The 26,137-nt window shown below is 55.8% G+C and overlaps 2 protein-coding genes and 2 long non-coding RNA genes across 7 annotated transcripts in view; 1 reads left to right on the top strand and 3 right to left on the bottom strand.

Annotated features, from left to right (window-relative positions):
* Positions 1-90: 90 nt before the first annotated feature.
* Positions 91-15,489, bottom strand: SLC25A1 (solute carrier family 25 member 1). Its single transcript, XM_064466611.1, has 9 exons — positions 15,338-15,489; positions 4,021-4,128; positions 3,773-3,872; positions 3,406-3,544; positions 2,822-2,906; positions 2,551-2,655; positions 2,025-2,140; positions 1,621-1,694; positions 91-1,476 (listed from the first exon to the last, which is right to left on the bottom strand). Exons 1-9 carry the CDS (start codon positions 15,426-15,428, stop codon positions 1,362-1,364), a joined length of 933 nt encoding a protein of 310 aa, XP_064322681.1. The 5' UTR covers positions 15,429-15,489; the 3' UTR covers positions 91-1,361.
* On the bottom strand, positions 5,795-13,431 carry LOC135315854 (uncharacterized). Its single transcript, XR_010375337.1, has 2 exons — positions 11,290-13,431; positions 5,795-10,848 (listed from the first exon to the last, which is right to left on the bottom strand). It is a non-coding gene; the product is annotated as an uncharacterized LOC135315854 (long non-coding RNA).
* Positions 14,959-25,244, top strand: LOC135315855 (uncharacterized). Its single transcript, XR_010375338.1, has 2 exons — positions 14,959-15,042; positions 16,241-25,244. It is a non-coding gene; the product is annotated as an uncharacterized LOC135315855 (long non-coding RNA).
* The window catches only part of CLTCL1 (clathrin heavy chain like 1), a 37,303-nt gene continuing 33,371 nt past the window's right edge, over positions 22,206-26,137 (bottom strand). For 3 of the 4 annotated variants that reach the window (XM_064466609.1, XM_064466607.1, XM_064466608.1), the window contains 2 exons: positions 24,582-24,657; positions 22,206-23,537 (listed from right to left, as the gene is read on the bottom strand). In XM_064466609.1, the coding sequence (XP_064322679.1) occupies positions 23,422-23,537; positions 24,582-24,657 (192 nt within the window). In that variant the 3' untranslated portion in view covers positions 22,206-23,421. The remainder of the gene's footprint in view (positions 23,538-24,581; positions 24,658-26,137) is intronic. The other variant, XM_064466610.1, reaches the window with a different exon arrangement.

Raw genomic sequence — 26,137 nt, 5'->3', positions numbered from 1 at the left:
CTGGGGCGCAATGGGGGACCCCATTCCCAATCCCCACCTGCACCCCAGGAGCCACTTGCCGCCCACTGAGAACTGCCCGGACACCAAAACAGCTGCTAAAGCCAGACTGATTTTATTCAAATTGCGAATGTAAAACAGAATAATAAAAAAACCGACTAAACAAACAAAAAATAACCCAACCATCACTGGCTGCAGAGCAGAAAGCCGCAGGTAAACCGCGCCCAGGCTTTCCTTCTCCTCCTTTGCCCTCCCGTGTTAAGGCTGCATTCGTCACTGGTGACAGGAAGGACGAGGGACGGGGTGAGCCCCGGCTCTGCGGCAGGAAGTTTGGCACAAATCTGGTGCGGCCGAGCCCAGAGTGGGGCAGGGCAGGGCTCTGTCCCCATGGCCATGGGTGTTAGTGGGTCAGTGTGAAGCTCTGAAAGCTACGGGATTACCTACAGGGCCGCAGCAAGGTAAGGGTAGATGGGGGGAATGTGGCAGAAGAAGGGGTTTGCACCCCCGGCCGAGGGGCCAGGGCTGCGGCGCAGGGCTGCGCCTCCCCACCCTGGCTTGCACACGTGTCTTGACTGTAAACAGCAAGTGATGGGGGCACCCAGCTCGCCCCAGTCCCACCCCGCGGTGAAAAGAACTAAAGGCCTGGCTGTATGTGCAATTTTGGGCTGTGCCTGCTCAGCAGCCCAGGGCTGAGCGGGAGCAGGGGGCTGGGATGCTGCATGCCAGGGGGCCTCGGTGCTGGCAGGAAGGAGGGAAGGAGGGAGCCTGGGGCTGTGCCAGCGGGTCACTGACCTCCTGTCCCAGGGGGTGCAGGGCTGGCAGGCACCCCTGGAGCCTCTGTGAGAGCTGGTGCATCGCTCCCAGCCAGCGGTCAGCCCCAAGAGCCTCCACCAGCTGCAATGCCTGGTGCACAGCTTGGCCATTGCACCCACATGGCTCCAGGGGGCTCTCGGCATCCCCAAAAAGTGCTGGCCCTTGGGCAGCCGGCAGCTCCTGGCTGCCAGAGGCCCCAGGGGTGCAGGGCCACCGTCCCAGGGGACACCTCACCCTGGATAACCTTGCAGGTGATGCAGGACCAGGGGAAAGTGACACCAGGGGATCAGGGCAGGCATAAGTGGGATGCTGGGGGTGTGGGTGCTGGGATGCTGCTCCCTCCCTGCTCCTTTCAGCACACAAATGATAATTTAACCTGCTCCAGAACCTGTTCCTAAACATAAAGGTGGCCGGGTGTGGGGGGGGTGTGTGCGCGTGAGGGGCAGACTCGGCCCCGGGCCGTGCCGGCGGGCAGCTGCAGGCTTGGTCACAGCTCTCCAGCCGCAGCCCCGCGGGGCAATGGAGGCCGGGGCTGCCCCGGCCCACCCCACTCAGTCCGTTTTCCACACTTTGTTGAGGAACTTGACCACCTCGTCGTAGATGACGAAGACGATGGCCACGTCGAGGCACACGCGGCCCAGGCGGGGCACTGTGCCCTTGTAAAACCTGCCAGGGATAGAATGGGTCGTGGGGCCAGGCTGCACTCGCAGCCCCCTCCCCATCCATCCTACCTGCCCTGGCCGCCCCCCGTGCCTCCCACTGGGGCTGACCCCACTGCCGGCCCTTGCCCGCCCACGCCACAGGACTTACGCCAGTGGCCCTTCGTGTTTCATGATCTGGTAGGCACAGTCCCAGGTGCTCTTGTACTTGTGCGCTTCCAGCCCCTGCAAATGGGAAAAGCAAGGTCAGAGGCCGCAGCCAGGGGTGCATCCAGGGGGAATTTTGGCGGATGGTGGGTGGCAGAGAGCTGGGGGTGCGCCAGGAGGAACCAATCCCCCTTTGCTGCTGTGGGCAACCGAACCTGGCAGGGATGTCCCCACCTCCGTGCAAACACTTCCCGGCACCCCCACAGCCCGGCTGCGACGGGGCAGCGTCCCCAGGCATCTCCCAAACCTTGCCAGCATCAGGCACCTGCCCCAGGGGCTGCACAAAGCCGTGGGTGACCCCAGCCCGCCGCAGGCAGAGCGGTCCCCCACCACGCCCCGGTGCCGTACCTGCATCCTGGTCTTCACCACATCCAAGGGGGTGTTGCCGAAGACGCTTGCAGCTCCAGCAAGGGCTCCAAACACCCCCGTGACAAAGGGGTTGATGACCTTGTTGGGATTGTCCCCTGGGAAGGCGGAGAGGTTGAGGGCAGAGTGGGGGAGGGGGATGAAGCATAACATCCCCAAGGGAGCCCGCAGGGAAGGTGTCACATCTGGCTGCTTGTGGTCACAGCTGGTGCCATGCTGAGTTGGGGACCCAGGGCGTTTGGAGGCGACTGTCCAGTGGCACCAGCCCCACAGAGCCCATGCAGCACTGGGGAGCCCAGGGTGGGAGTGGAAGTGATGTTCTAGCACTGGGATGCTTCAACCCCACAAACTGAGGCCTCCTTGCCCTGGCTTTCACCTTCCTCCATCACAAGAGGCTGAGCCACGAGAAGTGGAGGATGCTCTGGTGGAAAGCCCAAGCCTGGCTCTCAAGGAGGTGCCCGGGGAGCCGGCGCAGCTTGGGTGTCCTGGGGGAACAGGGCCACCGTACCTTTGTACCAGTTCTTGAGGGAGGTCATGACGAAGAAGCGGATGGCCTGGTTTGATCCTTGCTTGAGAACAGTCGCGGTTAAGCCCTGGTAGGTCCCCTTTAGTCCTGCAGCAAGTCAGGGCATTGGAGGGGAGTAGCAGCCTCACTCAGGCAGAGAAAAACCTCCCCAGCCAGCCAGTCCTAGCCCTCACCCGTCCCCCACCTCCCGCTCCATCCCCCCCCAGCATGGGGGTAGCAGAGGGAGACAGGACATCACTTCCCTGGGACTCACCCTGTTCCCGAACGATCTCCCGGACGCCGTGGAAGAAACCGCGGTATTTGGGCTTCGGGGAGCACTGGTCATGGATAAACTTCACCTGCAGGGAGATGACGCGCTCGTCCTGGCTGAGGCGAGGGGGGATGTGACGGCCCCGAAGGGCTGCTGGCCACCTCTTGCCTTCCTCTGGGGATGGTCCTGAGACCGGAGCCGGCCCATGTGGCCAGGCCGTGCCGGGTGAGGTCACGGGGGACGCTTGCACCCCTGGCCAGTGGCGTGCTTTGCAGAGGAAAACCTGGGAAACTACCTCTGCAAGCGACCACACGGATTTTACAGCCCTAGAATGGGTGACAGGATAGCTCCTGGGTGAGGGGCTCCTCCCCAGAGATGGGACGGGGCCATGGCCACAGGGTCTGACCCTTCCATGGGGCTTTCCAGCATCTACTTCTCCCCTACAAAACCAGCCCAAGCAAACCACGTGGTCCTCGGCTCCCCAGAGACCTGCCCCCCAAAAGCCAGGCATCCCTGGCTCCTGCCCCCTCCTGACCTGGCCTGGGGAGGGATGCCAGGGTGGGGGAACACTGGCAGCTGCCTCCCACCTTTATGGTCTCCATGGGGCAGACCACCACCACTGCCTCGGCCACGCCGGCGCCCAGCCCGCAGATAAGGCCCCGTGTGCTGTCCAGCCGCCCCTGCTCATCTCTCATCTGGTTGCTGAGGAACTCGAACATCCCGAACCTGCGGAGGAGCCACTGTGCCAATGCCCGGGTGCCCAGCCAGGGGGGTGCCCCCCCGCCCTGGGTCTGTCCCTGGCACAACCGCGCACCCTGCAAGACGGCCCTCCCAGTCTGGGAAAGCACCCGGCTTCGGCAAAGTGCCCCTGGGGACATCGAGACCAAACCCACCCCCCAGTTTGCTGCCACCCGGGGTCCCCTCCACTCACCCCGTGCCATGGGGCACACCTACCTGACAGCAGCCTTGGGGATGGAGCCATAGACCAGCGAGCTGAGCCCCCGGTACAGCCCCCGGATGCCATGGTCCCGGACGGTCTGCTTCACGCAGTCCCCTGCGGCAGAGCACAGCGGCGCCACTGTCACCCCCCACGCCGAGGGCCACCACACCGCCCCACCGTTTCCCCCCCGGCTCCAGCCAGGCTCCCGGGAGCCTCCGAATCCGGCCAGCAGGCTGGGGCAGGCCACTGGGCACGCACTCACCGATGCCCTTGTAGCGGGGAGGGTTTGCCTTCTCATCCAGCTGCAGCTGCGTCTTCACATACTCGGTGGGGAATGTGATGCAGATCTCGATCCCTCCGGCCAGGCCACCTGGGCAGGGAAGAAGGGGATGCTGGGGCTGGGAGCAGCACCGTGCCCGACCAGCGCCACGTGGCTGCTGCCGGCTCCACGACAGCTGAACCCGAGACCATGGGAAGCCAGGTCTGGGCTGGGACGTGGTGCCCCTGTCCTCGCCAAACCCCTGGGGACTTCACACAGCAGCACAGCCCCACGCCAGCCTGGCACCCTGCACAGGCATCACCACCCGGCCATGGCAAGAGCTGGCGGGGGGACTGGCCACAGGGGTGGGAAAACCAGGCAGAACACCACACCCGCGGCTGCGGATTCAGCGTCGTCTCCCCCTCAAAGGCGCCCCTCCCCTTCCGGAGCCCCGCACCCCGCAGGTGAGCTGCCAGCATGGGGGTTTATGAACCCGACAGAGCGCAACGGCACTGCACGAGGCCCAGCGCCGCTCCTCGCCCAGCGCCAGCGGGAGCCCATCTGCAGACCGGGCTGTGCCAGCGCGGAAGCGCAGTTATCATCAAGCCCGTCTGGCCGCCCAGGCTCAGGCAGCGGCAGCTGCAGGACACTGATTACACCGGCTGAAGCCTTTCCCACCGCGGCCCGGGGACCCACCAGCACCCCGGCAGCGAGTGACACTGGCTCTCGGCGGAGCACCCGCAGCCGGCCCCGCCACGAGCTGCTCGGGGCAGCTGAGCTGGCCCGGCTGGGCTGGAGGGCCCTGGGAGCGAGGCTCACGGCCGGCCAGCTAACAGCCACGCAGCTCCTCTCCTCGCATCAAAGCGCAGCTGGGTCCTGCTGAGCACAGCAAGAGCTCTTTGTGCCGGTGCAAGGAGGAAGCGTGGGGCTGAGCCGGGCTCCCCCAGGCCTCACAGAGGCAAACCCCGCTGCAGCCCAGGGCAGGGCACAAGGCAAGGGCAAAGCCCCTGCCCGGCAGCCTCCCCGGGACGAGGCGCTGCACCGTGCGATGCTGAGGAGCCCCGGGATGCTGCCGCTGGGGCTGGGCACCCACCAGAGCAGCCCCTGCGGGCCGCCTGGCTCCTTGCCCGGGGAGGGCAACCGGGGCCCCAGCCGGCAGGACACGGCCCGGCGCGGGATCAGGTCGGCTGCCAGCTCGCAGCCGCAGGTCTGCCATCCGCCTCCGCCAGCCCCGCCCAGCCACGTCCTCGGCGTGAGGCAGCTCCCGCGCCACAGCCCAGGGGACACCCGGTGTCCCAGGCAGTACCCTGCCGCCGTCGCGGGAACGGCCAGCGCAGGGGCTGGGGGCGGCGGCGGGTCGCCCCGCTCTGCGGCCAAGCGCGGGCCCGGGGCCACGTGGTAGAGCACAGCTCTGCTTATCAGCACCCTCCAAAGCACCCTGAGAGGGGACGCAGATAAGGGACACCGCGGCCCACGGGACGGGGAGCTGGGCCACAGCGGCTCCCCGTGACAGCAGCAGCCAGCCCCAGCTCCTCAGACCAGGGGAGTTGCTCATATAGTCTTATTTCTTCTGTATGGTCTCCAGATTTACAAGAGAGACCCTTAATCACTCTGGTGCTGCCTCCTGCTCCCTCCCGCAGCGTGCCACCAGGGGAGCCGCTCACCCAGCAAGGGGGAGTCCCTGCAGGCAGGCTGGCAGCCCCTGGGGCACCGCTGGGTCCTTCTGGAGGGAAAGGAATGCAGCCTCACTGCGCTCCCTCCAGCACCTGGGCAGCACCCACCTTAAAGCAGCCTTATCCTGTTTTTTTCCACCCAGGCAGAAGCAGCAGCAGGCCGCGCTCATCCTCCCCGAGGCAGCCAAGAAGCTCTTCCAGGGCTCGGCACAGCCTGGGACAATGGGAAAGCCCAGCCCTGCGCTCCAAGAGTATCCTCCTCCTCCTCCTGCAGGCACAGCAGGGATAGGGACACCATAGCACCGAGTGCTGGCCCCCCATCCCCAGGGTAGGACCCACCAGCCGAGCCCAGCAGCATTCCAGCCTCGCAGGGTGCTGGGATGGGGCACGAGGCCAGCCCAGCTCTGCCGCAGCGCACAAAGGCTCCTTGTTTCCCCCTGCGTTCCCAGGAGGGGCCGTAGCTGCTCAGCCTGGGCGAGGCAGGCGCATCCCGGGAGGCGGCGATGGGCGACCACCACCGGCCTTTACGCCTCCGCGGCACCCTGTGCTTCAGCAGCGTGGGAGGCAGCCACTGGCAGCCGCAGCGGGGCCAGCTCACGGCGCTGCGGCCAGCTGCCGGCTCTCACCCGGGGCAGCTCAGGAGGACAGCCCCCATCCCTAGGGCCCCCAGAGCTCTCCCGCTGCCCCTCAACTCTCTCCCAGCCTTGGCACGTCTGAGGTCAGAGGTGGCAGACACTGCTGGTGCCATGGCACAGGGCTGGCCAGGCACTGTAATTTCTGCTGCAAAGCCAAAGAGCTCCTGCGGGAGCAGCTGGCGGGTCCCCAGTGAGCAGTGTGCTGAGGAGCAGCATCCTTCAGCTGGGTGTAATGGTCCTCGAAAAGCCCAGCGCCAGCTGGCACCCCTCTGCACCGCTACACATTGCTGTGCCACCAGCCCCGCTGCCACGCAAATGCCCCAGGGGCTGGCAAGGCCACCTCCCTCCCACCTCCTGTGCTGCAATCCTGGAGTGCTGGACACTTAAAATAAGAGCCATAGATGTTCCCACTCGGTTCCCCAGCACCAGCTGCTGCCCCAGCATCCCCCAGAGCTGGGCAGCAGGGAAGCAGCTGGGACAAGCACCAGTCCAGGGGCAGCTGCACCAAACAGCACGGGGAACGATGCTGCACCTCCTGCAACCTGCCCACAGCCTCGGCAGCCCCCAGGATTAAGGATGTTTGTCCGTGTGTGGGAGGCAGGGAGGCTCTGCCTGACATCCTGGGGGCAAAGCCACATCCACAGGCGTCCTGGAGCCTGCGAAGTGCCCTGGCAAAGGGACAGTGTGCCCCCCCGGGAACCAGCAGCCTCTGGGGTGCTGGGGCAACCCGAGCCGAGGAAGGAGGAACAGGGCATCTGCGCTGGCTCCCCGCGGCAAACCAGGTAGCTGGACACAAAAGCTGTCCCCATCCCAGAGCCACCACAAGAGTGGCTGCCTCCCTGGGACACCGCAGCACACCCATCGCCTCGGCTGCGGCAGGGGACACGCCAGGGCTTGCACAGAGCGGCCGGGGCACGGCTGGACACTGGCATCCTGATCACTTCTGTCACCGCTCACTGGGACAGATGAGGGCAGGGGAGCGGGCCCAAAGGCTGCCTTGCTGCTGCTGCACAGCTCCGAGACTCCTCCGGCAGCTGCACAGACACAAATCACAGGGCAGGGGAAGAGGGAAAGGCACCGAGAGGAGGATCTTCTCCCTTGCCCTGCTCGGGGACGTGTGCTGCCTGCACCCCTGGTGCTGCTCTGACCCAAATCCCACGGGAAGGGGCACCCAGCAGGGTGCACTCTGTGGCTTGGGGCAATTTTTTCCTGCTCTCTTCTGCCTGCAGAGAGACAGAGCAGCACAAACCACCTGCCTGCAGCCCCCTCCCTCCCTGGAAGCAAGACCCATCCGAGGTCTGGCTCCGCTGTCACGCATCCTCTCCCCATGCCATTTTACTCCAGTAGAAATTTTATTCTATCCAAATAAATCACCCCACTGCCAGGAGAAGCAGCTCCTTCCAACCCCGCCTCCCTCGCCAGGGCTTTGCAACCTGTTTACCCGGACTTTAACCGGCAGCTTCAGCTCTTGCAACACTGCGGAGTCAGCATGAACAGCCGGCAGCGAGCGCTCAGGAGGTGAAAGACCAAGCAGGGCAGCCCGGCCGCCAGACCAAGGCTCTCAGCTGTTAGCTGGATACAGCGGAGCCAGAGGAGAGAGGACGTCCTTCAGAGAAGGTCGCTTTGCCCAGCCCCAGAGAAGGTGCTGCTGGCCGGGGGACCCCTCTCCCGGCACGAGGAATGGCTCCGCGCCCGCAGAGAGCCTGCAAGCGCCCCAGCTGCCAGCAATCCCAACCCCGCAGGCCCAGTGAGGAAGGGAAAAATACCTGTTTGTCAGCCACTTGGCATCATTTTCCCAGAAAAAGTTTAGCTGTCCTTTGTGGAGGGGCCAGTGGAGTTATCTGAGGACATGGCCACAGCCCTTGCGCTGGGGAGAGTTGGCAGGAAGGAGGAGAGGGTTTCTGGGGACAGCTGGGGTGCTGCCCCTGCAACACGCAGCACGGGATGGCACTGGTGCATGCAGGTTCAGCTAACGACCTCAAACCCCATCAGCGAGCAACTGCTGGGGTCACCACCAGCCCCCCCGGGGCCAGCCCCTCCCAGGGAACCCAGCTCTGGCACCCAGGACAGGGCGGATGCCGAGGGCAGGAGGATGCGGCCGTGATGGGGAAGACGAGCAGAGTCCTGGGGGCCGACACAAACCAGGGCTGGCACCGCCAACCCCTGCAAACCCCTACCCGGGGGCAAGTGCCCCAGCGAACGCCCACCGCCCTGTTCGGGAGCCACAGAGGGGCAGGAGGTGGCACCGGCCCTCTGCCACTCCTGCAAAAGCATCCTGCTCCTGCGGATGGAGCAGCAGGACTCTGGCAGCTCTGATGAGAAGTGAACACCTGGAGAGCAATTTCAGCCTCTCCATTTTAAGGGTAATTTCACATGCAGATACACAAGCACCTGATTTCCATACAAAAAGCTCCTTTTAACTTCAGATTTGCCAGGATCCTTTCAGGTCAGAGGAAATTTTTCCTAAGGGTCTGGAAGCAAAGCAGCAGAGCTCTCACAGGACCCATGCTGGAAGCCTGCCCTTCCTGCCAGCTGCACGGCTCGGGGCAGTGGGAAGGCACAAACAGGCTTCCCGCTCCCCTCCAGAGCACCAGCACAAGCTGGCCCCCGCGCCCCCCCTGTTCGGAGGGCACCCGGCCCACTTGCAGAAGGTGCGGGTGTACGGGGTGAGCTGAGCAGCCGAGACTCGGGGCACGGACCGCACGCTGCGGGCACAGCAGGCACTCCTGCCTGCCTCCTGGATGCCCTGCTTATGGTTCCTACCCTCAGGAGGGCACTTGGTGGCCTGCCCCGTGAGCCAAGGTAGCCTTCAGAGCTGGGGGATAAAAACCAAATAAATAAGAAAATCAAAGACCAGCAGGGTGCTACAAATCAGGGAGGTGGATATACCCACCTCCAGCTCATCACAGTTCTCTGCAGCCCAGGGGCTGCCCTGCAGCAGCACAGACCCCTCTGCCCGCCTGTCCCTAGGCATCCACCGCCTCTTGGCAGCCGAGCTCCCGGCTCCAGAGCCATGCCATTAACATAACCCAGGCCCTAGTGGAGAAATCCTGCGGTGCCTGCAGTGGTGAAACGGGTTTAACAGCTCCGCCCTCGGCCGAGCCCATCCCACCACGGGCCATCTTGCGAAACAGGCTCGGGGCAGAGCCCGGCTCAAGCAGCAGGCAGGCGCCGCTGGGGATGGCCATCTCCCAGACAGCTTTTGGCAGGGCTGGCACCGCAGCCCTCGCCCGGGCACCTCCTGCCGCGCACAGCCCTTCGCCGCGCCCCCGCGGCCCCATCCTTGAGGAACACCAGCAGCACAGGGCTGCTCTGGGGGAAAGGTGGTGCACAGCGCTGAGACTGGGGAGGGCTGTATGCACGGCACGGCCACTTCCCCAAACCGGATTGCCAGAGGATTACTCGTGTTTTGGTTAGAAGGGGAAAAAAAAACATGTCCTGTGACAGGCCAACCCTTCTCCGAGAGCAACCGCCGGCTGCTCGGGGGCCAGGGACCCTGGAAGGTCTCCTATCTGACGGGGCAAGGCCAGCAGCGGACACGGGGGTTCAGCGTGTCCATCGGTAAATACGCACGTGGCTGCTTTCATCACGGGAGCACGCTACGGCCAGGCTGGCAAAAGTCTGATCCCCCGCCGGGGATACACAGAACGACAAACATGAAACGCACCTCTCTGTACCCTGTGCCATCGGGTGGGTAAACAGCCCCATGCAAACAGCACCGCAGATAATGCTGTGGATGGGATGGAGTAATTTGTCCCTAATCTTACTGGAACCGTCCTGTTTCAACAGGCCACCTTTTCACAACGCGCTCATTCATCTCTTTGCATTTACATCTCAATGTGCCAATACTGCAATAAATCATTATTATATTTTAAATTTCTTGGGTGTGAGTATGACAGCAAAAGTCATTTGCCTTTGCTCACAGCCACAGCATCATCTGCCTTTGGTGCCGACTCCACCTTTGGGGACTGCCAAGTCCCCCGTCTCGGCTAAACTCGCCTTCTCCCTGCTGTCCTGCGCACCTTGGGGCCCTGGCTCCACCACCATGAGCTGGTTCCCAGCCAACCCATCACCCCACTTCAGACACCTACTTCTCAATTGTCCAAAAACCTTTCTAAAGACAGGCAACAGGGAGCTGATGTCAGAGCACAGGCCTGCTGGATGCCTTCCCCAGCATAGCCCCCGCATCTCGATGAAGGAGCCACTGCTGGGACTGAGGCTTCCCCGTAGACAGGCTCTGGTCCCCCAGACTGCTGTACCAGACACTGGAGCACAGGGAGAGAGAAGAGACGGCAAAAAATCAACCCCTGCTGTCAGGAGGTGACCTCAGACCTCGGGGCACAGCACAGGGTCACCACCGCCCAGGCAGGAGCCGGGAGGCTTCATTAGCATGCACCACACAAGGCCGTCAGAGATGAGAGACGCTGCAACATCCCTGAGCTGTCAGTTCGCTGTGCTCATCGCCTCCAGGAAGATGGATGGCTCCTTCCGATTATTTACATCGACCCAGAGAAAATGGTTGCCTGCAGAATGTCAAGCAGAGCATCAGGCACGTGAAAATCTCAGAAGCTCACATTTCAAAGCTCCAGGTTAACCCTAGCTCACACAAAATTCAGTCAAAGTGAAGGAGCTGGGCACCCAGATGTGGTTTCCCAGTCCTGGGGCTGGCAGCCTCCTCCCACCAGAAGCCTTACGGCTGCTCTAGGTTTCCGCAGCTGCAGTCCACGAGGGCTCACAGGCAGGCAAAGACACACTCATGGCCACTGGGCTCCTTTTGCCCCCCTCCTCATACAGACGACAGCCAGAAGAGGCAACCCCAGGGGAACCACAGCCAGGCGTGATGCAGCAAGGGCCAACACACCTGGCAAGGCTGGAGGGCCACACTCACTAATCCTCCCTCACAGCTGTGTTCAGCCCACCAGCCGGCTCCCCCAGCTCAGCATTGAGGGCGGAACATCCCCTACTCTGCTGCGAGCACCAGGCACCCATCTAAAGGCCAGGGAGCGTGCCGGCCCAGCGCCATTCCCAGCAGCACCACCTCTCTCCCACCCTCGCAGGAGGGCAATGGCCCTGGAAGCCCAGCTGGACTTGGGACTTTTGGGAAATATGTCCTACTCCGCAAGAAGCAACTCACAGCTTTCAGACCCAGTCCCTGACTCTTCTCTTCCCTAGGTACAGCATTTCCTAAGAAAGATCATATCAAGAGATTAACAAAGAAGAGGAAACTGAAGCTCTAACTACTGCTTTGTTTCTCACGTGATCCTGGGCTCCCTGGTAATTCGTGCCCTACCCTGCAGGCCCTTCTCGTTCTCCCTGCAGAGCCCCTCTCTCTCCTGCCCCCACTCCTCCTGGGACCTCGGTGCATGTCGCTGCTATTTCCCAGTGGTACTCAATGTTTGTAGCAAACGACGGAGCAAGAGCCACAACCACTGCGAGCTCTTTCCAAATCAAGCACCATGTAGGATGGCATCCAGGCATCCTGCCTCCCTGACCGGGCAGGATTAGGTGTGGGCAGGAATAGCAACTGTGCACCAGCCCCCGGGCAAGCAGAGGTACAATGCGAAGAGCAAGGCAGCTGGGAGCTTCTCCACAGAACGAAGCAGACCCCAGGCTTCAAAGCTCACTAAAAGAAGAGTAAGCCTGTACTTAACTCTGGGCAGGGCAGGCAAGGCCTTTCATCAAGCAGCTGCTGCTAACCAGGAGCAAAGTTCTCAGGAGGAGGGCAGGGGAGCAGGGGTTAGCCTGCAAAATGGTGAGGACCATTTGCACTGGGCTCCAAACAGTCCACTAGCTCGAGCTGACCTAGCGGCCAAGAAAACCCAGCAAGCAGCCCTGCAGGGAAGCACAGGGGTGACCAGCTCTGCAGTCAGAACTCCTGCCTTACCACATGCTGCCTTTATTTCGAGCTCCCCACTTGGCCACTGCGGCATGGCCCCATGCTGGGAGCCGCGCAGGGGACCAGCAGCACCAGGAGGCTGCCGGGAGGGACAGGAGCCTGGCGGGCTAATGGGTTTGCTTGGAAACCATGGCGCAGAAATGGAAAGCTGGCTGTGGAGAGGCTGGTCAACTCCCGGGTCTGCCTGCGAACAGGTTATTACCCAGCAGAAGAGACACAAGCCAGCCCTCAAACGAGCTTACAGGTTCACAGGGAAATTATGCCAGCTTTAAAACAGGTAACTGAGCCAGCAGCTGAGTTAGAAAGACACAGATAATACCCATTTCAGCATAAAGCCTGCATATTTACCAGTCTTTTAACCAAGTTTAAGCTAAGCCACGCTATGCCAAACTTAAGTGTCCTACAGCCATGTCACTTTTGATGCAGTGCCGGGTCCCCCAAACCCACTTTGTTCCATCAGTTCAGAGCCTGGGGGGCTCCTTCCCTTGCAAAGCAGGGGTAGGGGTCAAACAGCGGCAGGGACCCACGGCCCAGTCTGCGTGCAGCGCTCTCAAGACCAAGTCCTGGCAGCGACACCCACCCAACCGGCCAGGATGGCCAAGCTGCCTTCGTGTGCTCAGGCCACACACCGCGGGGCACAGCACCGGCACCGCCGGCGTGGTCACAGCAAGGTGAAGCGCTGCCCGGGCACACAACAACTGCTTGGACAAACGACAGCCCATTAGCAAATTAATTTTTAACTTTGCATTTGTCATTTGCGACAACTGAAGGAGAAGAGCTCTTGGCAGCCAGAGCTTCACTTGCATCTCTTCAGAAGAGCCTGCTCAGGTCTGGGCAGCACGAGGGGGCTGTGCGTCCCTGGCAGAGGATCTCAGTTACACACAGGATCTGGGAGCAGATATACACCCAGGGCAGGATGACGGCTGCTTATTTAACTCTGCCAGAACTAGGCAGATGAAGCACAGAACAGTAGGAACAGTCCCTCTTGAACACCTCCAGCTCTCCAGGAGGTTCAGCTTGGGAGCACTCACCCCTGTTGTGCAGACAGATGTCAGATGAGAAACCCTGAGAGAATCAGCGAACCCCTTAAAGTCAGCAGAGGCAGCCACAAATGGCACGGCATGTCCCCAGCAAGGGGCTGGAGGCCAGAGCAGACCAGGACGCAGGGAGTTAACAGCAGCTTTCTCCCATTTCTGTGGTTCTCTAATACAATTAGATGCCACAGAGGCTTCGCTGGACTTCTGCCCGTTAACCAATTACTCTGATTTGCTGCGTGTGAGGAGACTAGCATCTCAACAGGGTCCTTCTTCCACCTCTGCAGCCTCACGTGGACCCAGAAGGGCTCCTCCAAGCGGGGGCATGTGCAGCTTTGTGCCGTGTTGCCCAACCTAACACCTGGCCAAGGCCACAAACACCACGTTCCCCCCTTTATGCCAGAACAGCTTCCAGGCACACCCACAGCAACTGTCCTGGCAGGGGAGAGCTGGGCAAGTCTGCTGCAGCCTCTTCCAGAGTATGCCAACAGGGCATCTACAGCTGATGATCCCCCATTACAGACCTGCGCAAGGCCTGTGATGGTCTCCCAGTACAGCGGCCCAGGCAGTGACAACCTGATGCACCACATGTGGGCAGTGAGTTGGGAGAGACTGGGAAGGCTGGATGGGGAACAAACTGCCTGTCTTTCCCATACTAAGCTTGGATTAAATCCCATTTAAAAGACCTCTAAACAAAAGAGAATAAGATGAGGCCTGAACTAACAACCCTCTTTGCGGGGGTGGCAGCACAAGTCTTGAGACCCCTGCAGAGCCCGGCCTCGCCAAAGGTCTCATTTGACTGAGGAGGCACCCCCTCATTTGGCCGCGGCTGCCGCCTCCTCGTGCCCCGGCTCTGTGGCCCGGCAGCCCGGGTGGCGGCACAGACTCCTCCAGGCAACGTGACACTGGGAGGCCTCGTCACCCTTCGCATGCTCCGGCGCTTGCATCCATTTCCAGAGCGCTGCAGTTCTCCAGAGCTGCGCGACAGGAGGCCGCCCGCCGAGGCAGGGGCAGCGCTGGCAGGCAGAGCCGGAGCGGCAAGGGCTCGGCGCCCCGCGCCCGGCCGGAGGGCAGCTAGACCCTTGATCCTCTCGGGTCCTGGCTGCAGGAGGCTGGAGCCCTGCCCTCGGAGGGGAGCAGGGAGCTGGACAGATGAACAAAGGCACAATCACAGGAGGGGGAACTGGCTGGAAAACACAGAAGCTCTAAACATGCCAATCCGGTCGGGGCCACGATAGCTGGTTTCAAAGGGAAGATGCTAATCTCCACTCTGGGAATCGTCCTGAGTGGCAGGAGAAGCCAGGGGGCTAAGGAACGGCTACAAAGGAGTTTAACAAGGCTGTAACTGTCTTGGACTCCATTCAGCACAAAGCTCAAACCAGCCACAAGAAGGAGGAAGCGTGTTAACTCTGCAGTTCCCGCTGCACTTGGAGCCTATTTAGATCCCATGGAAACGGGCAGAACCGGACAGGAAAACATGCCCTGATCTACGGGGATCGATGCTGAGGCACAAAGGAGGGACCAGGAAGCCGTAAGAGCAGCTGTTTCAAAGCAGCATGCCAGACACGGCTGGAGCGGGAACGACCCGAGCGCTGCCGCTTCAGCTTTCCTCCTTAACATCTTCAGGGGGCACGTAAGAAGTACCCCCGCTGCTGCCCCTTCCCCCAGTTCAACTCCCTCCTGCGAAGGCGAAAACCCGCCCTGCTAAACAAGGCGAGCGCCGGGAGCGGCGCGTTGGCCCTGCAGCACGCAGCGGGGACACCAGCACCTTCCCAGCAGGGCCACAGGTAGCGGGGACAGCCGGCGCTGCGACCCCCGCCCGGCGCAGCCCGGAGAGCTGCCGCCCGAGCTCGGGGCGCTGCTGCCGGGGGGAGACCGCGGCTCGCCGCGGGCCGCCGCCCGGGGCGGGGGGTGACGGCTGCCGGGATGCCGGGGGCGTTTCGAGGGCTGGCTGCGGGGCCACCCCCGGGGTGGGGGGGGGTGTGACGGGACCCCCGGGCGGGATGGAGCCCCCAGCGGGCCGCGGCAGCCTCCGCCCCGCAGGATGCCCACGCTGGCAGCGGCGCGGCGCGGCGCGCTTACCTGCCAGGATGGCCTTGCCGGGGTGGGTGAGCTTGGCCTTGCCGGCGGGGGCGGCGGCGGCCAGGCGGCGGGGCGCGGCGGGGGCGGGCATGGCCGCGCTGCGCCGCGGCTCCTGCGCTGCCCGGCGGCGGCGGCGGCGGCGGCGGCGGCCGGGGCCGTATTTCAGGGCCGCGGCCGCGGGGGGGGCGGCCCCGGCGGCGTCACATCCTCAGGCGGCGGGGCGGGGCGGGGCGGGGCGGGGCGGGGCGGGGCGGGGCGGGGCGGGGCGGGGCGGGGCGGGGCGGGGCGGGGCGGGGCGGGGCGGGCAGAGCATCCTCGGGCCCGGCTGGGGCTTCGCTAGTGCGCAAATTTTCTGCCCCGCGCCCAGAAATCTGTGGAAACCCCCCCTCCGCGTGGGGGAGGGCAGGAGGAAGAGGAGGAGGAGGAGGAGGAGGAGGAGGAGTCAGCCCTGCCAGCCGCAGGCGTGAGGCGCCTTGGCTCCCACCGCCTTCTCCCCTCCGAACAACGGCAGGCAACTGATGTGGCAAGCAGCAGCCCCTGGGCCCACTGAGGCCAGGATGAGCTGTAAAAAGCACCCTAAAAAACACTCGGCCAGTAAGATTTGCACAACATCATGCTCGCTGCTCCTGGACGAAGGCAGATTTGGCCTTGACACGTCCAAGTGCACTTTAAACAGGTGCTTTTGCTCCTCTCATGCCTTTTGCTTGAATCATTTATGTTCAAGTCAGCGAGGAAGGGAGACAAGGCAACTCCCAGGGTAGCAACCGCGTGTGAACACCTAACACTAACTGGAAGAGCAATCTAAACATTCTCAAATTACAAGACTGCAGATCACACCACTACTTGGTTTGGCTTTATCTGCAGACATAGGAAGAGAGCCCCTCACTAATTCGTGTCTGAAAGCTGTATTTACAGGAATGCTGGAGAGAGAAACCAACGCTGCTTTCCTTCGTGTCTGGGATTTCACAGAAAGCAGCAAACAGGGGAGCCGGACGCCAGAGCTGTGCTCTCCCTTTCACCTGGAGCAGCCGCCCCATTCCCAAGAGAGAACACTCTGGGTAAGAAGTCGCCCCTGGCCCCGCGCAGAGCGTGCTCCTGTTAGGACTTGCCCTCTGCACGCTTGGTGGCGTGACTTTCGCTTAACGAGACTCAGCAATCACCCAGCTGGATTCCGGCGCCAGCCTCACCTGGAAGCGCGCTCTGCCGCTCCAGCGCAGCAACAGAGCTCTGGCTTCGTGGCTAAATCGACTGCAGAAGGACCATTTGGGAACCTGGAGCACCTTTATTCTGCCAGGGTTAAAAGCAAATGAATGTACACTTGCACTGGAGAACTCATCTCCGGACGATGCCAGAACTACACGTGGTTTCAGAACAGTTAAGACAGTCACAGAGGCAAGCCCACTGAGGTTGTCCCATGTCAAGTTGAGGCCACCCACCTCCAGCACTGGGAAGTAAGGGGGGAAAAAATAATGCGTGAAGGGTACATGGAAGGAACGAACATTCACAGTCGCAGGTGAAGAGCTCAGGTTAGCAGTACGGGAATGACAGAGTGAGATACATCCTTTCACAGATGGCAAACAAATGGAAATGCATTTGGATTTGCAATTAATCTCTGCAACTTTCCATCAAATTACCGTAACGTTCATGTATGCTTCCAGACATGTACACCCACTGCTGCGAGGCCGTGATTAACTTCAGCACAGACATTGGCTCTTACAGATTCCTGGGTCAAGTCAGAAAGGCCTTGTGAACAATCTCATCCTGTCCAAGAAAATACTAGGCCACATGATTAATTCTCAGCAGCCTCAGTGGGATTCATGACAGTGCTTACTTTGCTGAACAGGGAAAGGATTATTCATATTTAATCACACGCAGATTGCAATCCATCTCAGCTTGACCTCCAAGAAGCCGCTAACAACACTTGTCAGCAGAAAGCCTGAGGACAAGAGCATCTAAGGAAGATAAGCAACCCCTGAAATACCAGAGGCTGCAAAATGTGCACTGGAAATCCCATACGTGACTTTCATGTAAGTAAGGACGCGACTGGACTTGCGTGGTCAAGAGCATCTCCTAAGAAATGGGTGGTCAGAGCATGAAAGAGCAGCTACTGTTATGGACAGGATATCAAGCCCACTCTCTTGCTGCTTTCACTTTGGGAATTTTCATGGAAACAACCCTCTGACAACCTGAAACCATTTCCGCTGCTGGAGGCTGGTGCTTCTTTCTGCCACCTTAGACAGATACAAGAATTGTTAAATACAAAAGCAATTTCTATGATTTATTTTTTAAACACCGACTGCAGACGGAGATTTCTGGATCCTAGGAAGCACATAAGCAGTGACCCCACTTGATCAGTTCCACCTTATCCCTCCCTTGCCCCACCTCAAAATGATTTTTTTTAAGTTGGCACAGCTTGAGGCACCCAGCAGCGCACAATAGTTTCAGAGACCATAAGGGGTCAACATGGGGCAGGTAACTTCCTATTGTGTGCCCTTGAATCAGAGAATCTCTTCATTTCACTGAACAGCTGTATTACCTGAACTGTTACAGCTCATCAACTGCTACAAACCTTCCCACGCGTTATTAATCCGCATCACTTGGGGTCTTATGGTAAAATAAGAAAGCTCATTTCCTCTTGGGTTCCCTGACAAGAACAGATGATTCCTTTAGGCCTAACAGATCCTGCACATAACGGGCTTCAGGAAGGGGTCGCACTGAAGATTTGAGTAAGCATTTCCCCAGCTTTCAAGTGTGTGCAGCAGGAGCTACCGTGACTATAAGAAAGATGACGCTCTTCCAAATCAACCTGCATGATTCCCACTTGAGGACAGATGCAAAAAGAGCTCCTGCTGATACTCAAGATTATTCACCGAGATTACCAAGACTGAGCCTCTCAGGAGCCCGGCAGAAGTCCCTGTTAAATTAACATTTGAGTGGGTCTGACTCATCCCAGAAGTCATTGAAATCCTCGTACTGCACACAGCATTTACAGGTTATCATTCTGCTACTAGACAGTGGTCACGCTTCCCTCACAGCGTGATACACTGCTGAAAGAAACTCCGCCAGCTGACAAACCCTGTTCGCAGTTTACCCTAAATGAGACCATTTCCCCACCCTCTCACTGAAAACAAAAATCTTCCAAAAGGAAGGCAATTCAAAGATTTACTAACCGCCCCTTCCCACCCACATCCACTCCTAGCTCCCCAGCTGGATAACCAGCACTTTGGGAATTTGTGCTCTGCATAATATTGGAGACCTCATCACTGTGGAAAAGAACATGCCAGATAACTTTGTCAGTCCTTCCTTTCACAGCCACTAGGGGAAAAAGGAGAAATACAGATTTTTTAGATGAAGATATTTTAAAGTCTTCATTAAAACCACAGCAGCCAGAAAAAAAAAAATTCCCGAGTCATTACATTCAGAAGAACGCATGACTGAACAAACTCAGAATTTGCCTCAGAATTTTTAAATTCTGACACATAAAAAAGCAAGGTAGGGCTTACCCTTCAATGGATGTATTTCAAATTTTTACCATCTTAACACTTAAAAGCTGGCAACATTACAGTCTATTTCAGCTTGGAAGAAAACGGATGGATTTTGCTACCTTCCTGAAAGATCTCAAAGGCTCCAGACCAAAACACATACCTATGCTAACAATTTTGCAACATTTTATTAGTAAAACATGAGTCAGGATCTGTCATTATGTTTGGAAAGACGCCCACAGAAGACGCACAGTATCGAAAACCAAGAAAGCTACACTAGAAACAAACGCTCTGAAGGCTGAATGCTTGCTGAAGTGAAGACGCAGCAGAAGACAGAGACTCCAGATCCTTAAGGTGCACCTGCAGGTTGCTATAGCAAGTGTTAATTCACTTGGCAAAACACAGCCTAATTACACACCAGTGTCACAAAGCACTCTGGTGTCGTGTGCTCCAGCCTTATGCTCCGTGACATTTTATCACAAATTCAAGATGCCCCACATTTTACTCCATGGGAACAAATGAGACTGATGCAGTCTTGCGGTACTCTGTAAAGCAAAAGAAATGAAACACAGTCAGCTTGGAAACCAGTGACAAGCCAAACCATTTACAGCAGAACAGGAAGAACCCAGAAAGACTGGAAGAAGTTCTACAGGTGAGAAATACGCCCTGTCACACCTTCTAACTGCTTGTTATGGGAAGCTGGTACCTGCAGTGCTACCTGTTCCAAGATTTGCAAGATTTCTAGCCTCTTTTTTTTTTTTCAGTACAGATTGGATCCATTGTCAAGCTGGTTTAATCACACTAAGAGTTTCTCAGTGGCCAAGTTCTATCCTGCCAATTAAAATGTTACACATTGAAGCATAAACATTAACTATACAGCAGTTGAACAGTCAGCGTTGCCGCGTATATCACATGTGCCCAAGTGCAAAAGTTATCCACGCTCATCTATGTGGGCACCAGACAAGAAAGGCTTTGTCTGTCAGCTTTGGAGTTCAAAAAACAGGAGAAATCTTTTATGCCTCTGAGTAACTGCTGCTGGTTTTGCTAGGGAAAAGAAGCTGTTCCTTTTTTCACGCAGCCTTATAAAGGGATCCATGTCATCCAGTAAGTGCCAGCTCTCAGCACTGCAGTTGCTAAAAAAAGAAGCTATAAAAATCAAAATTAAGTTTTGTACCTCACAGTTACTACTGTGTTTCCTGTATCATCCCCATAATTTGTACTCACTTGAATAGGCTTCATCTGCCTATAATTTTTATTTTTTAAGGAGCAAAATAGCTTAGGAGCATTTTCTTCTAGTATGCTACCATTTAATTAGGCCTAAAAAGCAGGGCTTGGGCGGGGGGTGAAGAGAAAAAGAAGTCTTGTAAAACACCACGTTACGTAGCCAATAAGGACAGAACTTACCCCAGCGAGGCACTCCTCCCGAGTTCATGGGGCTGGCTCATCTGGCCCAACAGAGCAGACAGCAGCCTCCACCAGAGCTCTGCTTCTAGCAGCAGCTTTGTTAGACATTCTTCCTCCCACCTCCTTTCATGTGGTGTTTGTACCAAAAGAAACCAGTCACCTCTCAAGATGCAAGGGAGCAAAGGATAGCGTAAGGAGCTCAAGTGCTGGCACACAGTGAGCAGCTGAATGCAGGTCAGAATTTTACGTCAAGAGCAGCACATGTCTTTGCAGTCGTTTGTGGAGAGACCAGTTTCTGCCCAGCTCACGAGACTTTAAAGCAGCTGCACGGCAATGCTTGTGAATTGCTTGTCATCTCTAATACCGGATCTGTAGCTGCCCAAAGTTTGCCAGATCGGGGAAAATCCCCCTAAGGTCTGACAAACAGCAAAAGCTGTTACAGAAGGAAGCCCATACTGTCTGTCACAGGAAAAGCACGAGTTGGCAAAAGCCTGTATGTAGGTCCAAGCAAGTTACTATTTCACAGTATCATAAGCCCAGAAGGTAGCTCGCGCGCTCTGCGGCGTGTTCTGCACGAGCAGATCATTTAACTTGACAGCACTAGCCCCGTCTCACTGAAGTGGTGGGAATTAGTGTAGTAGTTTTAAAGGTTTTCCGCAAAATAATCTTACCCAAGTCTTCAAAAAGTTGTATGGGCACTAGAACTTCATAAACTGTAATAAGTCCTCTACTTAACCCACTAAAAGAGGGGTTATTTGCTGCTGAGAATGACTTAAGTGTTCAAGAAACAGTGAAGTATGCAGGAGTTTGTTCCACATTTTAGGTACAGCTGCACTGTAATGGCAGGGAATATGTGTTTCTAGGTGCATTTTACAATGCAAGATCACAAAATTTATAAAAGCCATTACACTTAGGAAGAGCTTAAGATACCAGAAGAGCAACTAAAGCAAGACTATTCGTCAGAGCTGGCAGCTTTGCTTTCCTTGACAACTCAGTCATTCCTGTAATTAGATTTCTAGACTGCAGCTATTAAGGATCCCCAAGCTAACTCAATTCTCTACAGGTCATGAGCTGTTCTAATATTTAATCTAGCAGTTTACTGTATTCCACCATCAGCTTTTAATTGTTGCTGTAAAGTCACAGTAAATTTTCAAGCTGAGAAGAAGGAAACTCCTACAGTCAATCTAACCCTAGAGCTGGTCTTCAGTTCCAGCTGCCTCACCCAAACGCCTTTTGACTCGTAAGGAACAAGTTATAATACACGAGTCTGGAAAATAGCGTGCTACCTGGCTAATTCCTGCTAGGAGTAAGTCTGGAGAGAGTGCAGATTGGCTTGAACTCATTAGCTGCTCAGGAGGAGCTGCTGAGCACTGATCAGTACAAAGCTGAGGTCAGTATGTTACGTGGGCGCTTGGAGCGCCCCGGCCTGTATCGGGAAGGCGGACACTGCATCTCTCTGCCATTGCTCTCACAGTGCAGTGACCAAGGGAGACAACGTACTAGTTAGAATTGTGCCAAAGCAGTCTGCTGTTACTGATTTCACAACCCTGGCAGTCTCTGCTGGTTGGCATTTGAAGATATTTTGCCCCATTAAAGCAGAATTTAGTATGAAAAGGTGTGGCTTACCGCTACTGCTGCTATAGTACTGTATTTTAGTGGGGAAGACACGACCTGCAGCCTCCCTCTCAGCACAGGACCGAAGCTTTTCCAGTCCTGTGAATGAAGTCACGTAAGCATGTGACTGCCTCCTGCAGCGTGACCTCCACACGTGACAGTGTGCTGATGTGTCCAGTGAAGGGACTGCAACTCCCTTTTAAGTTAACTGCTAAGCCATCTATGCTAGGTGCTTTGGCACGAGTTTCCCTTTTTCCTGCCTGGCATCCTTAGTTGTCAGATTAGGAAACCTGATGCTATTAGTGGTAGCATATCACTACTATCCAGTCCCCACCCCCAAGATATTAAGACTAGAACCACACAGTGGATACTGCAGTTTTACATTTATAGTTGGACTTTTATAATATTCAAGATTAGCACAAGATTCATAACCATAAATTATACATTGTTATCTAAGTACATAAAACGTTAATGATACATGTATTTGAAGAGTGGCACAAAGTAATAATACATCCCTGTTGGCATTCCCAAAGAAAGAGGTGGGTGATGGACAAGCTGTTGATACTGCTGCAGCATAGCAGAACTGAGTCACTGCACCCCGTTAATGCCGGTGGTGCCGACTCTGCCCACCAGACAGGGTCGGAACATGGTGTGGCAGAAAGCCAATGCCAGAATCAGTTAAAGGTGCAAATAAAGTCAGGATTATGGCCCTCCCTACTGCCTCAAAATTCTAGCAGCGTGCCCCCCATCCCAACCCTGACACTGTGCTCTTGCATCTCTAGTACTTCGGCAGCCCATGCACACTCCTATGTTCACTTGCCACACATAGCTGAGGTTTCCTTTAGTACCATTTAACATCAACAAGTAACATGCTCTCTTCTTGTTAAACAAAAAGGATCTGGGAAGTGTTTGCTCTCTGGCATGAGAAGATTTATTTTCTTCAAGTCTCAGATCTACTCCAGAAAATATAGAACAGACTCCAACAGCATTGAACCCCAACAGCATTATTGTCCAGAAAAGGAAACTTTCCCAATATTCCTCTAAACATTCAGAGCACAAATATTAGAAAGCCCATTTTCTTTTGCACGTGAGACTGCAAATGAAACAGGGTAGTCAGATGTACACAAGTTTTCAACAATTCATTATTAACGAGATGCTTCACTGAATTGTTAACAACCCTGCTACTTCAGTAGCTTCAGCTAAAGCTTTAACAACTTGGTGCCAGGCAATTTCCCAGCTGCCTTCAATGGGCTTTGCAAAAGAAAGAAAAATATGCTCTCTTCCCCCTGGCCTCAAGCAGTTATTGCTATATGAGTTAGTGAAATAGTGCCTTAACTTCAGACAAGAGTCTCACAATGTCATTAACAAAAGCTGCCTTTCAGAGGTTGAAATGTAACCGGACAATAATCAATAAATAACAGTAATAGGCATCCCGTTGAAATCTCCTCACTGAGCCGGGCAGCAAGTGTGTTCAGCCAACAGAAGGTCATCTGTGCCTTTAGGACCATTGTACACTTCTTGGAGAAGTTAAAAAGGGACGGGAAGGAAGAGAACAGAGACAGTGAAGGTCTGTCAGAGAGCTAGTTACATATTAAAACCATAAACAGGCGGCTGGGTGAATCCTGGTGTTGTGTATCCATATGGGAAGTTTGCCTGGGGTGGTACTGCGCTGGGGCCCGCTGTTAACATCAACTGCTGGCCTATAAAAGCATGAGAGAAAAAACAAAGTTAGTTTAAGAACCCAAGCTTCCCTAATGCTAGCTGTGCTATGGGATTATGCACAGGATTATGAGGCTTTAGGTACAAAAAAAAAAAAGCCAGCCACTGTGCAAGCATACACTAGCAAGTCACACCGTTACTCAGCATGCACCAGAGTGGGTACCTAGCCCATCTGCTCTTGCCACCAGGAAACTACAAAAGCGAGGCAGGGCTCACAGGGAAGATGAGCCTCAGCTGTCCTTGAGGGCATGATAAACCTGGCATGTTTTGAAAAGATCATACTGAAAGCTAAACAAACTGATACTATTTAACCCATGCATGGTCAGAACCAAGAAGTACAGCAATGAAAGCAAATAGTCTGTTAGGTCTCACAGTCTGGAGAGTACTGCAAAAGGCCTGAACATACCTTAACAGATTTGTCTTCATCACTAGGAGCACACACGCCTCATGCATATGTTAAATTCAGGTTAACATTTACATCAGACAGTGAACTAGTCACATCCTTCCCTTACCAGCCACTTCTAGGTGCTTGTTAGCAGAATGCCTCTTCAGAAGGGCTTCTAAAATAGCAGCGCACTTGAGGACAGCCATGGTTTTTTGGCTGCACGTGTCTTAAAATGGGTGAGCTAGAAAGCCAGTCTGCCTCTCTACTTGGAAGAGCAGAAGGCAGATGACAGACATATTCCTCTTAGACAGGAATAACAGGAGGAATTTGCGTGCTCTGTAAGTTATTCCTGGGGTTGTGCAAACCTTGGTATTCCCTGTCCTGTTACCATACTGAAAGACTCTTCCTAAGCTAGAGTTCTAAGCCATGTAAGAGGAGCAATGCTTTAGCTGAAGAGTAGAAGTACTGTAAGAGTGAGATGTCACTTCAACAGCTTACGCAGTTGTTCTAGCAGAGACAACCATTGTACTACCTAGTTGAAACCAGTTTACTTCGACTGGAGGTAGTCATTTACGTTACCTCCACACAGAGAGACCAGAGTGATAATAGGTAATCAATTAAAACAGAGTCTTTCACCTACCAAATACTATTGGAGTGGGTTCAGTTACTTGTTCCTCTTCTTTTCTTAGGCTTTCAGAAGCATCAAGTTTATCCACCTACATTGAAGTGAACAGGAGATGTGTGAAGGCCTCATCTAGGAATTGCACCATCGTGTGAAGCTTTTCATGCCTGGTACCTTAGCTATCAAGTGTTCCTTTTATTAGCACAGAAGTCTGTGTGTTCCCAGCAAGCTATGTTGTAAACCTGCCCTCCCAATTGCTTTAGGTCTATTGCAATACATGACGGCTTTCAAATGCAGCTGTCATCATTACCTTCAAGTGAAGCACTTTTTGGGGCCCTATTCTAGCCACTGTTCACTCTATGACCCAGAAAACAAGCCCATCAGATTACAGTTCCAAGCATCATCTCAAACGGGCCTAACCTACACTTATTCGTTAACCTCCAATCCCTCTGCCCTTCAATGAGAGGACCCAGATATTTGCAAATATTCCAGACCCGTGAAGTCTGACCTTATCTAGAGACAACAGCCTAACCTGGGCTGCAGAGCACTGCTTTAACTGTGGTAGTATTCACATAAACTCCTTTTAGAGGAAACTCTAGAACCATCATGGAAACTGGTCTAATTGTATCAGCCTTATACAGATCCCAGTGTTGTGCCAAATAAAGCTCTGTTCATGCTAGACACATGTGTGAAAGAGCTACAGTGATGCAGGAGCCCTGAACACAACTTTGAACCGGGGCGCAGCCTGAGAAGGCACCAGTACCTTCCTTCTCTCAGGCTTAACAAGTTGTATCTTCCATAAGAGCCACTGAGACTGACGACTGCAAGACATAAAAATCACACAGCTTCACATCCAGATACAGGCAGTACTAACATCCTGGGCAAACCTACATTTAGCCCAACGCTGTATTTCAGCTCTGCCTCATCCTCTGTTCCCATTGCAGGAATCGCACCTGGTCTGAGAAGCGCTGCAAGAGGGGACTCCAGTATACTTTGGAGGTGTTATCTAGATCTGGTGTTTAACAGTTTCCTGGACTTTTTGAAGTTTGCAACTCAAATAATAACTTGAGTGGCAGCAGGTCTTTAACTGGTTCATTTACAGCTGCCAGCCTGACAGCTCTGCAGGATAACACTAAGTATTTGTGTTACAAATGCTATGCATATTACTATGGATCAAAGCAGTCGACAGCTACTGGTTTCAAACCAGTTGTATTGCTCTACTTATGACCTGGGATTCCCACTCTCTCTTGGAGTGGACTTTCCTCTTTACTGCCCCTAAAGCATTACGGAGCTTTGAACAAAAGTGCAGTTACTCCCTCTGTTGGAGAAACAGCAAGCATGCCAAGAGCAGACATCCTGAAGAAGGGGCAAGAGCAGCTCTCCAGGAAAGCCTGAACATGTCTGATGTGCTGCCTAGAAGTGAAGTTGTTCAAAAGGTTTCCAAATGACTGACATCATACTTTGTGTGTCTGGCCCCTTCTGGGACATAGGCTATTCTGTGCTTTACCACCTTTTTATGCATTAAAAAAAAGGTAAGTTCTGGAAGACACACACACCCCGCTGATAAACTAACC

The sequence above is a fragment of the Phalacrocorax carbo genome, chromosome 15, assembly GCF_963921805.1.
Source record: "Phalacrocorax carbo chromosome 15, bPhaCar2.1, whole genome shotgun sequence".
In the NCBI taxonomy this organism is placed as follows: Eukaryota; Metazoa; Chordata; class Aves; order Suliformes; family Phalacrocoracidae; genus Phalacrocorax; species Phalacrocorax carbo.
This window is presented reverse-complemented; position numbering and strand designations above follow the sequence as displayed.